Source organism: Phoxinus phoxinus (assembly GCF_949152265.1).
Source record: "Phoxinus phoxinus genome assembly, chromosome: 1".
Classification (NCBI taxonomy): domain Eukaryota; kingdom Metazoa; phylum Chordata; class Actinopteri; order Cypriniformes; family Leuciscidae; genus Phoxinus; species Phoxinus phoxinus.
Window position 1 is genome coordinate 38524196 of NC_136876.1, and position 14747 is coordinate 38538942.

General features: G+C 37.0%; 1 protein-coding gene across 3 annotated transcripts in view; it reads right to left on the reverse strand.

The window, feature by feature from the left end:
• usp43b (ubiquitin specific peptidase 43b) overlaps positions 1 to 14747 on the reverse strand; it is a 97813-nt gene that overhangs the window by 20331 nt on the left and 62735 nt on the right. For all 3 annotated transcript variants that reach the window (XM_079610870.1, XM_079610871.1, XM_079610872.1), the window contains 3 exons: positions 13625 to 13728; positions 5297 to 5374; positions 5033 to 5162 (listed from right to left, as the gene is read on the reverse strand). In XM_079610870.1, the coding sequence (XP_079466996.1) occupies positions 5033 to 5162; positions 5297 to 5374; positions 13625 to 13728 (312 nt within the window). The remainder of the gene's footprint in view (positions 1 to 5032; positions 5163 to 5296; positions 5375 to 13624; positions 13729 to 14747) is intronic.

Sequence of the window (14747 nt, forward strand, 5' to 3'; positions counted from 1 at the left end):
ATTTATTTCTATATAAAAGTATACAAATATCAGAACTAAACCCATTTTGTTCTTTTTTTCAATTTAAGAATTATGTATATGTTAAAAAAACAGCCAGAATGCGCTATTTAGTCAAAAAATAAGTCATACATAGGGCAATACTGCCCTCTTGTGATCAAAATCAGGTAGGCCCATTGTATATTGTATCTATTTAAATAGTGACTGTTAGAATATTTTCCTACCGGTTAATCGATGTGTGATTAAAGCGGGGGCTTTTAAATCGCTAACTTAAAAGCCAAAGTAAGTAGGCTACTGGACGTCTGAATGAACTAAAACACATTCACTCTGTTCTGCTCGTTCCTCGCCGTGAACGCGTTATTGCTCGTGCAGCCGTGAGCATTTCGTTTAATTTTAAACATAGCGCCATTTCGGGGGTGGGATTGCTTGAATTGCGTGTTCAATAGCCTATTATTCTTAATCTTTTCAGTCAGCTCTTCACTCATGATTAATGAAATTGGACTCCTTGTGCTGATGTTTGCTGAGACTCATTCAGCTCACGATTTATTAAGCGGACACGTTCAGGTTTTAATAGGCTAGTGCCCACTATATTTGAATATCTGTATGTAATATCTATACCTAGTCACACCCTACTCTTATTAAATGTATGCTTCATAGTTCAATTTTAATTTCTAAATTTGATCTATAAATTAAATTATTTAGAATAATAACACTGTAGGACTGTTAGCCTACCCTGTGGCTGATCAAATTAAATATTTTACACTGAAAAATAACAATGCATTAAATAATGTTACAAGATTGTTTTAAATATAAGTTAATTAACGATCGTTGCAAAGAATGAAAGGCTACTTTTAAACATAACACTAAACCTCCTTTAGGTGTCGCCAGGCGACCGTCTTAATGAGCGAGTCATTGATTCATTCGTTCAAACGAGTCGTTCAAATGACTGAGTCATTCATGAATGACACAGATCTTTATGGATTGATCATTGAATCTTTGAGTCAAGCGATTCTTTCAAAATGCGGAATCATTCACTAATGAAAAAACACTGAGATGCGCAATGGTTCTGCTGTGATCTTTGTTTAACTATTTTCGCTGCTGAAACAGAACAAAAACAGTCAACATTGTTGTGTGTGTGTGTGTGTGATTTTGGTTGGGTGACATTTGTAGGTTACAGTTTGACAAGAGTTTATAGTTTAACAAAAGCACAATGTTGTGTTTTATTGCGAGTGTACACAAATATGAGGAAACACTTTGCAGTTTGAATGATGTCCTGTATGAACAAAATGACAGAGTATGTTTTTATGTCTCCATTTTTCGATCGATCCTCGTACACACACACACACACACACACACACACACACATTGCAATCTTGACATTGCAGCCACACACACAGACAGCCCCTCCTGTGTGTGTCTGTGTGGGGAGGGGGGCAGAAAGACTATTAAAAATAGGTATATTGTGCCATCTAGTGTTTTATACTATGTATAAATGTGTTTTTTCTTTTAAACAAGTGTTTTAAAGTACACTAATTTCAATTAATTCAATGCTGCATTTTTATGTATATTTAAACATTATCAAAGACTACTTTCTGTCAAAGTTAGGATGTTATTTTTTTAGTTTCAAAAGTTCTCTGTCTCCCTCTGTCTGTCATTCCCCTCCCCTATTCCTGTTTTTTCATTGCACGTTTTTCAATGTAAAAAAATCTTTCTGTTTTGATATATTTAAACTTTTTAAAAAAATCTGGCAAAAAATCTGCCCTCGATGAGCCTTTTGCACAACCCATTTTTTTATTTTATTTTTTCACTGTTCTAATCAGGTCAGGCAAGTCAAATTCTCTGTCTTGTCCCTTAAAAAATTTAATATATATATATATATTATATATACCACACTTCATATGAATTTTTGGTCTTGTTTACTTACAATGGCTGCTGATTTCATGTGTCCGTTAAGTCCATGAGACTGGGTGTCTAATTTTTCATTTTAGGTTTCAGAAGGGTGCTCACGCATACTTTGTGGTTGATATGTGCCCTCAATGCGCACTTTTGCAGAACCCACACTGATGCAAGCTCTAAAGCAGACTTCTTCTGGACAGTCAAAGCAGAGTTACGTTACTGCCCGTCGTGCACAGGAACCCTAAAGGCACCGGGGTGGCGGATTTTTATATATATATATATATATATATATATATATATATATATATATGTATATATATATATATATATAAATAAATATAGCTGCAAGCAGCGATGGAGGGCCCAAGCCGGTGGCACCGTCTTCCTGGTGCCTTTAGTGCAACTAAAGGCACCGGGGTGGCGGTGCCACCGGCTTGGGCCCGTAATCGCTGCTTGCAGCTATATTTTCATTTTGTTTTTTTATAAAATATATAAATGCTCATATGATCCAAATCTCATTTGCATTTAAACTACCATTGTAAGTTTGGTGTCGGTAAGATATTTTATGATATAAGACGTTTTTAAAAAAACTCTTCTGCTAACCAAGGCTGCATTTATTTGCTCAAAAATACAGTAAAACCGTAATATTGTGAAATATTATTACAATTTAAAATGTAATTTTTTTTAAATAATATATTTAAAAATGTTATTGCTGTGATGCAAAGCTGAATTTTCATTATCATTACTCCAGTCTTCAGTGTCATGATTCCTCAGAAATCAGTCTAGTATGATGATTTGATGCTCAAGAAGATTTCTTACTAGGGGTGTGATGGTACACTTACAGAATCTCACGAAACGAGACGATAAACGATATTGGGTTCACGAGAATGTGTTAAATATTTCAATAATCTTCAATGATGAAATATATGACTGGACATTTATTTAATTTTTTTACTGAAAGTCTAGTGCTGTCACTAATGATTATTTTTGTAATAGAGTACAGCATGACCAAATCCTTGTTTAAAGGGGAAAATTCACAAATATTATGCAAAATTCACCTTTACATGGAGTTTGAACATAAATGTGTCGGCAATGTGTGTACAATACTACCCATAAAGGTAAAAATCCACCCCCTCCTCTTTTTTTAATCCCCATAAATCATAAGCAGTCTCAGAACAAGCCGTTTGCCTTCTAGCAATGTGACGTCACAAATGCTTATGACATGACAGCTGATGGACTATTAGCCCTATTAGCATAGACCCTGCCCTGAGTGAGCTGTACACATGTTTATCTCCAAGCCAGAGCCTTTAACAGCAGCATTCAAGTAAGAATTGTATTCTTATTAAAGCTATTACAAGTTATTCAATCAAGAACAGTGAGTGATTTTCTGTTTACCTTTTGTTGTTTGATTCATATTAATAGCATATATGTAGGTACTGTATATTATGATGCTTTCACTTTAATACAGAGATCTAATATACACGTGATTTTTTTTACTTGCTGTTTACGTTCACAGACATAACCAACTGTATTTATGAGAACTTTGTGTGTATTTGACAGTTTAAGCGCAGCCATCTTTCTGTGTGCATGCTTCAGGTGTGTGCGCTCAAAAAACCATATATCAGAAGTTTAGACTGATATGGCTTTAAAATGCATGCAGATAATAAACTTTCATGATGATGAAGAACTGCAATGTCACGCGAGCGTGACCACGATAGTGATATTCAAAGCCAAACAGATGTTTTAGTATTGGAGGTACGTGGCGCCACCCTCTTCTGGAAAGCAGAGCGGGGAGCTGCAGCTCATTTGCATTTAAAGATATATACAGAAACACAGCATGTTTTCCTTCCAATCAAAAGGTATTTTGAGCTGAAACTTTACAGTCATATTCTGGTGATAACTGAGACTTATATTACATCTTGTAAAATGGACCATAATAGGTCGCCTTTAATATTGGCCAAACAACATTTATTCAAATGATCACTTACTCTTTCATATTTGGCCACTTTTTGATGATAGAAATGCTACAGCTTCTATAATCTCTTGAACAAGAACTGGTAGGCATCAAAACATACAAAAAAAAAAGAGCGAGGGTTTAAACTTTTATTTTGAAATCACAATGAACAACAGTTTGCCTATTTAGATATTTAACGCTACTAATCTGGTGAAATGGGGCACGTTGTGTTCCCAGATGAACGTTATAAGCATCCTAAACTCACTGCATATGCAGAGATGGAGTTTGTTAAGCGAGCTGCTGAGACGCGCTCCACATGTTAATGATAACAGTGCAACACTTCGCAATGAAACAAAACGTGTCAGAAACGTTTATATGGGTTCCCAAATGCACATTAGTCATGATTTTCACCTCGACGAGAAATAACGTTGTGTTTTAATATCGCGAGATCTCGTGGCACAAGATCTCGTCAAAACCCTATTTCGTGTACTGCTTGGTATTTGTTTTAAATAGCAATAAAACTAGCAATAAAAACCTTACTGACCCCAAACTTTTGAACGATAATGTACATTTATCCAAACATATATTGCATTTTTAATGTCAATGACAAATGAGTGGCATTTAAACTTGACAACTTTTATGGTGCTTTTTTGTCTTTTTGCAGCTTGACAGCCAGTGGTCACTATATGTTTTCACGATATGGAAAAGAGCAAGACAATGCCTCCTTTTGTGTTCCACAGAAGAAAGTTCATGCACAGCAAAGTTATGCTGGTCTAGTCCTCTAGAACCACATGCATGTAATTCTTGTTGATTATATTCCATTGTACTATAAAAAGCACAATACTTTTGCCATTGTTAATCTTTTCCTGTTTTTGTCCTCTTTCAAAAACAAAGAAACACCTGCTGCACAAGAGCAAATGTTACTGTTAACATAATAACAATAAAAATCATCCAATCATAATTTTACAAACATTTCAAAATAGGCTGAAAATTATCTGTCTGGCCAAGCGGCATTTTGACATTTTGTGTAACAGCAATTCGCTTCACTTTTTTAATTGGTGGAGAAAAAAATACAAATATACCAACTAACTGGAGAAATTTAGTCTTAAATTTAAGCTTGGTTGTGATTTTCTATTGGATTCTGCTGCAAATATTCAGTATAATATGTGTTTTTGTGTTGTTTACTTGTTCTTCTTTGGTGTACAGCTCAACGCACTCATCCAGGGTGCAGCTGTGCATCTGAACGTGGTGTTGTTGTTGAGCACGGACGCTTTCCGAGTCCTTCACCACCTCCTCCTGGATATTACCAAACAGACTGCAAACAAACACACAGTATCCCTATAGGTAATTCGACCTTAAGGCCTGTTTTTGTTGGCTTCATGTATGAAGTGCAGATACAATTCTCTGTATTTTTGCACATACTCAAAAGGAAATAAAAGATTACATTACCAGTCTTTGATTCTGTGCTCCCACTCAACAATGAGCTTCACATGTGGAGGTCCACCTGAGCCGCACAGCTTTAGAGCTCTGAGGAGATAAAGAACAAGCCAAGGGGATTGCAAAGGAAATGAACAGACATATCATTTTTTATGTTATAGAAGTACCCTGTACAGAGTTCATTCTCAGTAAAGTACAATCTTACACTATTTTTGCTTTATTTTCGATTTCTGGTTTCCAAATAAAAGTTACAAAGCCACTGTTTAGGCATTATCATGTTTGAATAATATTTGACCTCATATACTAACCACGCAGCATCAGAGCATGATGAAAATGCGAGCTAGATAAATACTGATCTGCTTTAATAATGCGGTTTCATAAACAAACACTAAAGATAATCTAATGAAGAAAAGTTAATGTGACTTATTATTATTATTTTTGATATACGATTATATGAAGATGAGTTTTCTGAGAATTTGAGTTATTGCAATATAGGGTGGTGCTATCTGAATCTTTCCCATTCAGTTTTTCCTTAGGGATTTTAAATAAGTCTTTGTTAATGAGTTGTAAGCCATGAACCAAACTAACCAGCAAAAAACTATTAGAAAATCGACTTTAAAAAAAAAAGTGCAAGAACTATAATAACAAGAAGCATTGAGAATAACATTAATATATATATATATATAGAAAGAAATATACAACTATCGATTGCTGATTGAAAAGCAAAAGGAGTGCGTTTACATGCCTGTTCTTAACTGGTGGTCATGTAAATGCATTAACCCATTTTCCTTTATTGTGGTAAGGTCATAAACCAAAGTATAAACCAACCGAGACCGCTACATTTTTGCCTTTTACTCCATTTTCGCATAGCATGTGAACACAATAACTTGCATTCTGTTGGCTTATTGAAATGCGGATGTGTGATATGGAAGGCGTTCTTAATGTGGATTTAAGCACAACCAGATAGAGAAAGGGTTTTGCTGTAGGGGAGGAGGAAATAGATTTCAAACTCTGTCTCATTCTCGACCCAAGAAATGATAAGGGTGCTTTCACACTTGGTTAGATTGCTTGGTCCGAACCTTCTCTCCCCCTTCCCCTGCTGGTCTCGGTTCACATTTTATAATTTGTGTCCGAGCTGCGATGCGCTTGCGTCATCAAGCTGCAGCCACGTACCCATGTCGCTAGTTAACAACTATGAAAAGAAAACTATGTCCCAAATAGCACCCTAAACACTCACGGTCTTCCTCTGAGTTTGGATTTTCATGACGTAACGCAGCTTTGACTGTCGGGATGAAGTCTGCTGCGGAGCTCGCACCAATGCAGCCTCAGCAAAAGTGAGCATCAAGGGGTGCATATCGACCGCAAAAAACTAAAAAACTAAAATTACTAAATGGGACACCCTACGTTCTCATGGACTTGTCGGACACACGCACGCAGCAGCCATTGTAAGTCCACAAGAACGAAAGTGTATATGAAGTGTGCCATTTGGGACAGGCCCATAGATGTGCTTGCATCACTTTTTTTTCGGTTTTGATTTCAAAGCATCCACACATAGCGGCTCTTGCGTCTATCTGCCGCGAATATAATGCTAATGTTATAAAGAACCCTAGAGTCTGTTTCTGCTGAAGGCAAGAAGAAGAAGAAAAAGAAAAGTTAACCATAATAGTAGTTCACTACTAGTTAGTACGATTGCGTTCATATCAGCAGCGAACCATACCGTAGTTGACATCAACCGTTCCTCGGATCACCCTTTTTATGCCGACTCGGGATCAGTTTGCAGGTTTGCACACAAGTTCGGAAAACAGTGTTCGCATCATCCATACGAACCGAACTCTGACATCAATCAAGCTTGGGTGTGTGCGCACCAAAATGTCGTCTCATCTCGTGCAGAAGCGGTACAGTCAAAATGCTGCTTATTATTTAACATCACATCTCATATGAAAATCCCGCAGAATTAAAAACCGTGGCTGTCACCCCTGTTTTAAAGAAATCCGGCCTGACATGGCTAATTATAGACCAATTTCACATCTTCCATTTCTCTCAGAGCTGCCCGAGAAAGTGGTCGCTGCTTAACTTCACAACTATGTCATCACACAACCTTTATGAATGCTTCCAATCAGGTTTTCTCCACAGAACTGAGCACTCCTCAGGGTTGTACATTATCTTCTTATTGCCATCGACTGAGGCTCCATCTGCACTTTAATTCTCCTTGACGTCTCCTCTGCATTTGACACCATTTCTCACAGTATTCTCACTTCACGACTCTCTGCTCTTGGTATTTCTGGAACTGTCCCGTTGTGGTTCATTTCCTACTTGTCTGACCGTCAGTATTACATTTCTAACTGTCAGGCTAAAGGCTGGGCCACACTAAAGGATTTTTTAAAATCTTACAAGATTTTCAAAATGTGAGAGACCACAAACATGTTAATAAGACATCATTGGGTTAACCGTTTTGCTCCGTGTGGAGTGCCGCAATGTGCCAGGAAAGCACACCACACTAACAGATTCCAGTCACAAACAACCAGAGTCCAGTCTGTGAACAAGAGAAATCTCGCAAAATCTCTTCTTCTTCTAGGGTTTATTGACGGATGGCAAACAACGTATTGGTGCATTACAGCCACCAACTGGTATGGACTGTGGACAAGAATGTCTACTATATATATATATATATATATATATATATATATATATATATTGTAAAAGATACTAACTATAATAAAACTATATCCTCTAAATTAAATTAGTTTCTCTAAGATATTGAAACAAATTATAACACATATCTTTTGACTCTATTCACAGAAGGTCTATTAAATCTCTCGCAAAATCTCTCGCATCAAACGTGACTTTACAGTAAACAAACATGGCAGATGACCGACAAGAATAAATGGCACTTATAGTGTATGGAATGCTTTTTACAGAAAATTAGCAGGGGAATAAAAAGAAAATTGGTAGTGGAGATGGTGTGAACATGGACTTTACAGCGCGAGCTGGAGGTGAGTCTTCCGTCAGCTCGCAGACTGATTGGGTATCGTTTCATTTCACGAGATAATCTCCGTGCGTGTTTGTCCTCAGGGTTCCCCCCACACAAAAGGATTTCTAATCAAGGCCGCGGCTGAGCTGATGTTCTTCCAAGCAGATTCAGTGAATCTTAACACACATCACAACCATGGGCGTCAGTTTGGTTTGAAATGTGCTGGGGACAGAGACGCATTCGGAAGTGCATTTTCAGAAGTGCTGGGTACAATGACGTATTCATTTTTTTTTCTCTTTCGCTAGGTCATGTTTTGAAAGACGATGTCCTGAAGCTCACTAATGTAAGCTCTGCAAGCAGTGGCGGCGTTTCACAAAAACATAGTAGGCTATGGCATTCCGTGGCGGCAATTGCCTGGGGCCCCGCATTTTAAGGGGGCCCCCGAGGGCTGATCATTTAAACAATCAGAAATATTCATATAAAGACGCAGCAACATCAGTGGGGCCCCTCGCTAAGCGTTATGCTTTTACCTTTTTCAAACTGGTGCAGCGCTTACTCGCGGTAGGTAGAAAATGCATGATTTGATTTGTTAAACTAAACATGAAAAGGACTTATCCATCTGGCATGGCAGCTCGCTCTAACTTTAACCTAGATAAATGTTCGCTATTAGCCGATATTAGGTGCATATCCAAAGTGTGTGTGCGGAGTGTAGGGCGCGCACTGCATGGCAGGCGTCGACGCGAACACTTGCATTTTCCTATCAACAGAGGAAACAACTTTAAATACTCAATCTTTTTTGAGGTCCAAAAGGAATAACGCATCAGTCGCAAGTAGCCTACTTTTATTTGGGTAAACTCACAACTTCAAGAAAACGTTGTGCTTTTGTAAAATAAAATAAAACAAACAGGGCACGCTATAGCCTGGCGTGAACTGGAGCGCATCTCAATAATGAACTGAAATGCAGTGTATAGCCTTAAAAACGTGATGAATATTTCTATATAAAGCTCGAAATATCCACTTTTAAACGAAAAAATTTGAATCGAAAGTAAATACCGGCTGATTAGGCTGTAGCCTAATCCATAAGGTGCATTTCTATCTAAAGGGGCATCCACTTTACAGTGGAGATCTATATAGATATGTTTGGAGCCGACACTGATTTAGAAATATATATTTTTTTAATAAACAATAAAAATACCTCATTGTTTTTCAGACATATATCATATAGCCTGCTTTTGCCGGTGCTTTGCGGCAAGATTTATGCATGCGATTGAGCGCGGAATAAGCTATATTCCTCCATACACTCATTATTTAAGCAGAAATTAATATAAACGTGAGAAAAAAATAAAACGAGCTCCACGGAACATAAAATATTAATTTTATTAATAATTTTATTTAGTTCGCATTTATGAGGAAAAAACAACGTTACGGACGTGACCGCTCTGAAATCGGCACTAAAATTAGCTTTAAAACTTTCACAGACCTCAATCAGAAAGCACAAAGCCTTTCTTTAAAGTAAATTTCGTTTTGTATTAATTGTTTCTTAATTTTAATCAATGTTTCATCAACCAATTGCCTGGATTTAATAAATAAGTAAAGCAGATAATAGATATCACGACGACACGGAGGCGCCTGCGCATGAACTGGAGCTCGTCTCATAAATGAACCGAAACTCAGCACAGCCTACTTGCCTCACAGACCTGAGAAATATATATATTCTCTTCAGAACGCTTTAAATCATAATTTTTAAACAGAACAATTCAAATCGAAAGAAAACTAATCCGAATGAAATGTGCATTTCTCTCTGCCGCGTTCATCGTCAACTTCATCTTTGCAGCGACACAGAAAACACTTGTTTATTAATAACTCCTTGCTATATTTGACATATTCAGATTACTTTTGCCAGTTCTTTGTGACAGCTTTTAGGTGCTTCATTGGCAGCGCCACCCTTAGGCCTATATGTTACATGAACGGGTCACCACTGCATCAGCACCGATTTTTTTTTTTTTTTTTTTTTTTTTTTTTTTTTTTTTTTTAAATCCCCCAAAAAATCGTGATACGAACTGAATCGTGGGTCAAAAATCGTGATACGAACTGAATCGTGGGTCAAACATTGTGATACGAACCGAATCGTGGGTTTGGTGTATCGTTACAGCCCTATAGCAACCCTAAAAAGTGGTGGGTACAAAATGACTCATGACGAAATCTGGTGGGTACACGTCCCCACCGTCCCCACCGAAATCGACGCCTATGATCACAACACAGGAAAATCTGATAAGATGATCTGTAGAACCATCAAGATAATCGGGACTTTATCTAGGATTGTCAGAAGGGGAGAATTCAGTCCAAAATCACCCCGAATATCTTGTAGTGTGTGGCGGCCTTAAGTCCTCTACTGCCCCTGTCTCACATGGTGTTCCACAGGGTTCTGTTCTTGGGCCTTTACTCTTCATCATCTACTTGGTTCCCTTAGGTCACATTATCCGTCATCATGGCTTTAACTTTCATTGCTATGCAGATGGCACCCAGCTCTACATTCGTTCATAATGCACTGCTCCTTTGCCCACCAACTGTATTTCGGCTTGTATTGATGAAATAAAATGACCAGTAATTTTCTCAAACTAAACACTGATAAACAAATATACTTCTGGTTAGTCCACCTCAATTTACATCCCGTCTCTGTGTTGACAATATTAATATTGCTGGGTTTTCTAGTTTGACCTTCCACCACTGTTAAAAACCTGGGTATAATTTTTGATTCTTCCCTGTTTCTCTACTCATATCTTATCACTTAGGCTACCAAATCTGCCTTTTTCCACCTCCAGAATATTGCTCATTTACAATGCTGAGACCCAACTTAATGCTTTCATTACTTCTCGCCTAGACTACTGTAATTCTCCCACTACAACACTAAATAAGTTCCAATATATTCAGAACTCCGCAGCCAGGGTCCTCACATATACCAAGAAATACTCCCGCATTATTCCTGTTCTACGCAGATTACATTGGCTACTCATTCGTTTCCGTATACAATACAAGGTACTTCTCATCACAATCATCTCATCACAAGTCCTTTATGGTCTAGCCTAAAAGGAAGGACAGTGAGAATGAACAAAATTATTATCCATTTAACAAATCGGAAAAATAGGAGAGGCCTCTATTTTTTTCATAGAACATAAGCAGAGTCTAAGGTTGAAGCCACAAATAAATAATTATTGCAAAAATGTCCATAAAGAGAAGCAGAAGCCATTTTAAAATGTTGTCTGAATTGCCTCCAATTCCTAAGAGAAGTATACAACTGGATTTGTAGTGTATTTTAAGGAGCGACTGGAAAAAGGAGAGAACTAAGGCAGGAAGCAAAGATGAAAAGAAGGACTGTGCTTCTAACCTACACCAATCTATATGGGGAGAATTATACCAGCTGTGAATTTTGCTAATATTTGATGAGTGTGTGCATGGCTTGCTTGTAATACATGGCTGATAAGCAAACATTCGTTAACCATAACATCCAGCTCCATGGAAATTCACACCCTTAACACTTGCTTTATCTGATGACAACGGAGAGCAAATAATTAGTTAAAATTTAGCTCATTGCTAAAGAATCATTATACATATCTAACAATAAAAGTGGCAGATGTTTTGGCAAACTTTTTGTAGAAATCAATCAAAAATCAGAATTCTGATCTCTTTGCATAAGCTGGAGACCTTTCAAAATCTCAACTAACTCTAAAGGCTTGTCAATATCATCAATATTTATTTATTTATATCAATATGAGGAATATCTAAGAAATTATCCGTGATGGAATCATCTTCAGGAGGCTCTAATTAATAAGTTTGGAATACTAAAAGAAAAAACATCATTGATATCAGATGTATTTTTAGTTAAAAACCAGATCTTACACCTGAGTAATTAGACGAGAGGCAGCTAGTCCCTTAAACTGGGACCTGCCCGCAGTCTTAGGTCCTCTAAATCTGGCCTATTCTATTCACCAACATATTCACAACCTCACATGATTATAAGAGTTCAAAGCCCACCTTAAAACATATCATTTGACCTTATATGTTTCTCTGATCCCTAGTCTAATGATCATGGTTCGTGTTATGTATGTTACTTTTGTTTCTCATAACATAACCATGTATTATTATGTTATGTTTCTCTGTTATATTTCTACACATTCAGTGTACATTCATGCTTGTCTTTATGCCGGCTGTCATGTTTATTGGACTTTCTATTGTAAAGCGACCTTGAGTTTGTAGAAAGGCGCTATACAAAATATATACAATATACAAAAAACGTATTATTATTATTATATAGAATATGAACAAGAGAATCATCAACTGTCAATAATAAGCTGTAAGTGTGTCTACAGCATCCAACAATTTTTCAAAAGTAAATCTATGGAACTGCAGTGTGCTCTAATAGAGAGCCACTGGGGCAGATTTCAGACTAACACGCTTTGTTTCATGCTTACGTTACGGAAACCTTGATCCAGACCAAAACGATATGAATCCGCTTCATCTATGTATATATCATGTATACCAGGTCAGGAACTAGTTGGCATGTCTGCTCTTCCTATGTGGAGCATCGTATCAAATTAATAAAAGTATAAATCCTTTAGTTTAAACATGCTCAAGTGAATAGTGTTTATATCGTTCTGTTATGTTTGTTCTGAGAACAGACATGACATTATTATTTTCCTCCCTGGAATTCCTCCATAACCTTGTAATATTCTAATAAAAAACGAATGGCATTCTATATGTTTTTCACGTACTAAAGTCTGACCATCAATATAAGAGCGCCACCCTCTGGCTGAATAACGCAACCTCTGCAAAAAGTGTGTACGCATGTGTTCATTATTTAGAATAAAATCTTACAAAATGTGTATCATAACCAAGAGCTAAGACCCAGAAACTGCTCTACCTAAATTTGCGGTCAGGAACCGCTACCGATCATCAAGATAATTTCTGCAGGAATATGTGTAAGACGACGTTAAGATGATTATGAGATTAGGGTCATCTTTAAGAACGCAGCTGACAGTATTTTATGGTTTCGAGGGCTGATGTCATAATTTAACCCAGTGTGATTTAACAAACTCCTTAAGGTCTATATATACATTTTATGAGTGTGATAAATATTGGCAGCAGCTCAGAGGTTTGCTTTGACGTTTAAGTTTTTTTTAAATTATAAACTCAATATGACTATATCTATAAATACTGTACAGTACTATGCATTATGAAATGGTGCTAACAATGAATAATAAATAAAGCTGAACTGACTGAATGTTTGTTTTATTTGATATATAAAATAAAAAAATGAAATGCTTATGTCAGAACCTGTTATGCTTTCCACACACACACCCACACACACATACCTGTCCACTGCAGGGTGATAAAGCGGCCGTCCGTCTTGAGGATTTAAGTAGCTATAAGATGCAGATCCTCCAACAACACGAATCTTGAACAACACCCTGAAATTCTAATGAAAAAGATTTGGAGACAATATCGATTTCTGCCATTGTCATGAAGGTGCAACTAAACTAATGCTTCAATATGGGCATTGTGATATTGTAAAATATGCATTTATAAACAAACATCAAGCCAGAGAAGTGACCGCAGATGGCTATATATATATATATATATATACCATTACCCCAGTCTTCAGTGTCACATGATCCTTCACAAATCATTCTAATATGCTGATTTGCTGCTCAAGAAGCATTTCTTATTATATCAATGTTGAAAACAGTGCTGCTTAAAGGGTTAGTTCACCCAAAAATTCCAATTATCCCATAATTTACTCACCCTCAAGCCATCCTAGGTGTAAATTACTTTCTTATTTCAGCCAAACACAGTCGGAGTTATATTAAAAAATATCCTGGCTCTTCCAAGCTTTCTAATGGGAGTGAATGGTGCCTGAATGGTAAAGCTCCAAAGAGTGCATCCATCGATGATAAAAGCGCTCCACGCGGCTTGAGGGGTTATTATAGGCCTTCTGAAGCGAAGCTATGCGTTTTTGTAAGAAAAATATCCATATTTATAACTTTATAAACTGTAATCATTATCTTCCGGTAACATCCGTCCACACATTCACAAGAGAGTCGAGTATGATGGCATATTCCCTCCCATTATAAAGTTATGAAGAGCCAGGATATATTTCAATATAACTACGATTGTGTTTGTCTGAAAGAAGATTGGATTGGGAGATAGTGATTAGGACAATTTTCATTTTTGAGTAAACTAACCTTTTAATATTTTTGTGGAAACCATGATACATTCTTTTCTATATAAAATAGGATAGAAAGTCCAGAAGAACCCCACCTATTAGTAAAAGGCCCTGGATGTGGACTGACACTGTTTTATTCTGGCTGGTGTGTCTGAAAGCACCCAGCAGGGGGCACCAAATAACTGCTGAAGAGCAATAGGGATGATCACAAGAAAGTGACAGGAACATGTTTTAGAGGAAGTGATGGAATCTTGTGAGAGACTTTACTCTGT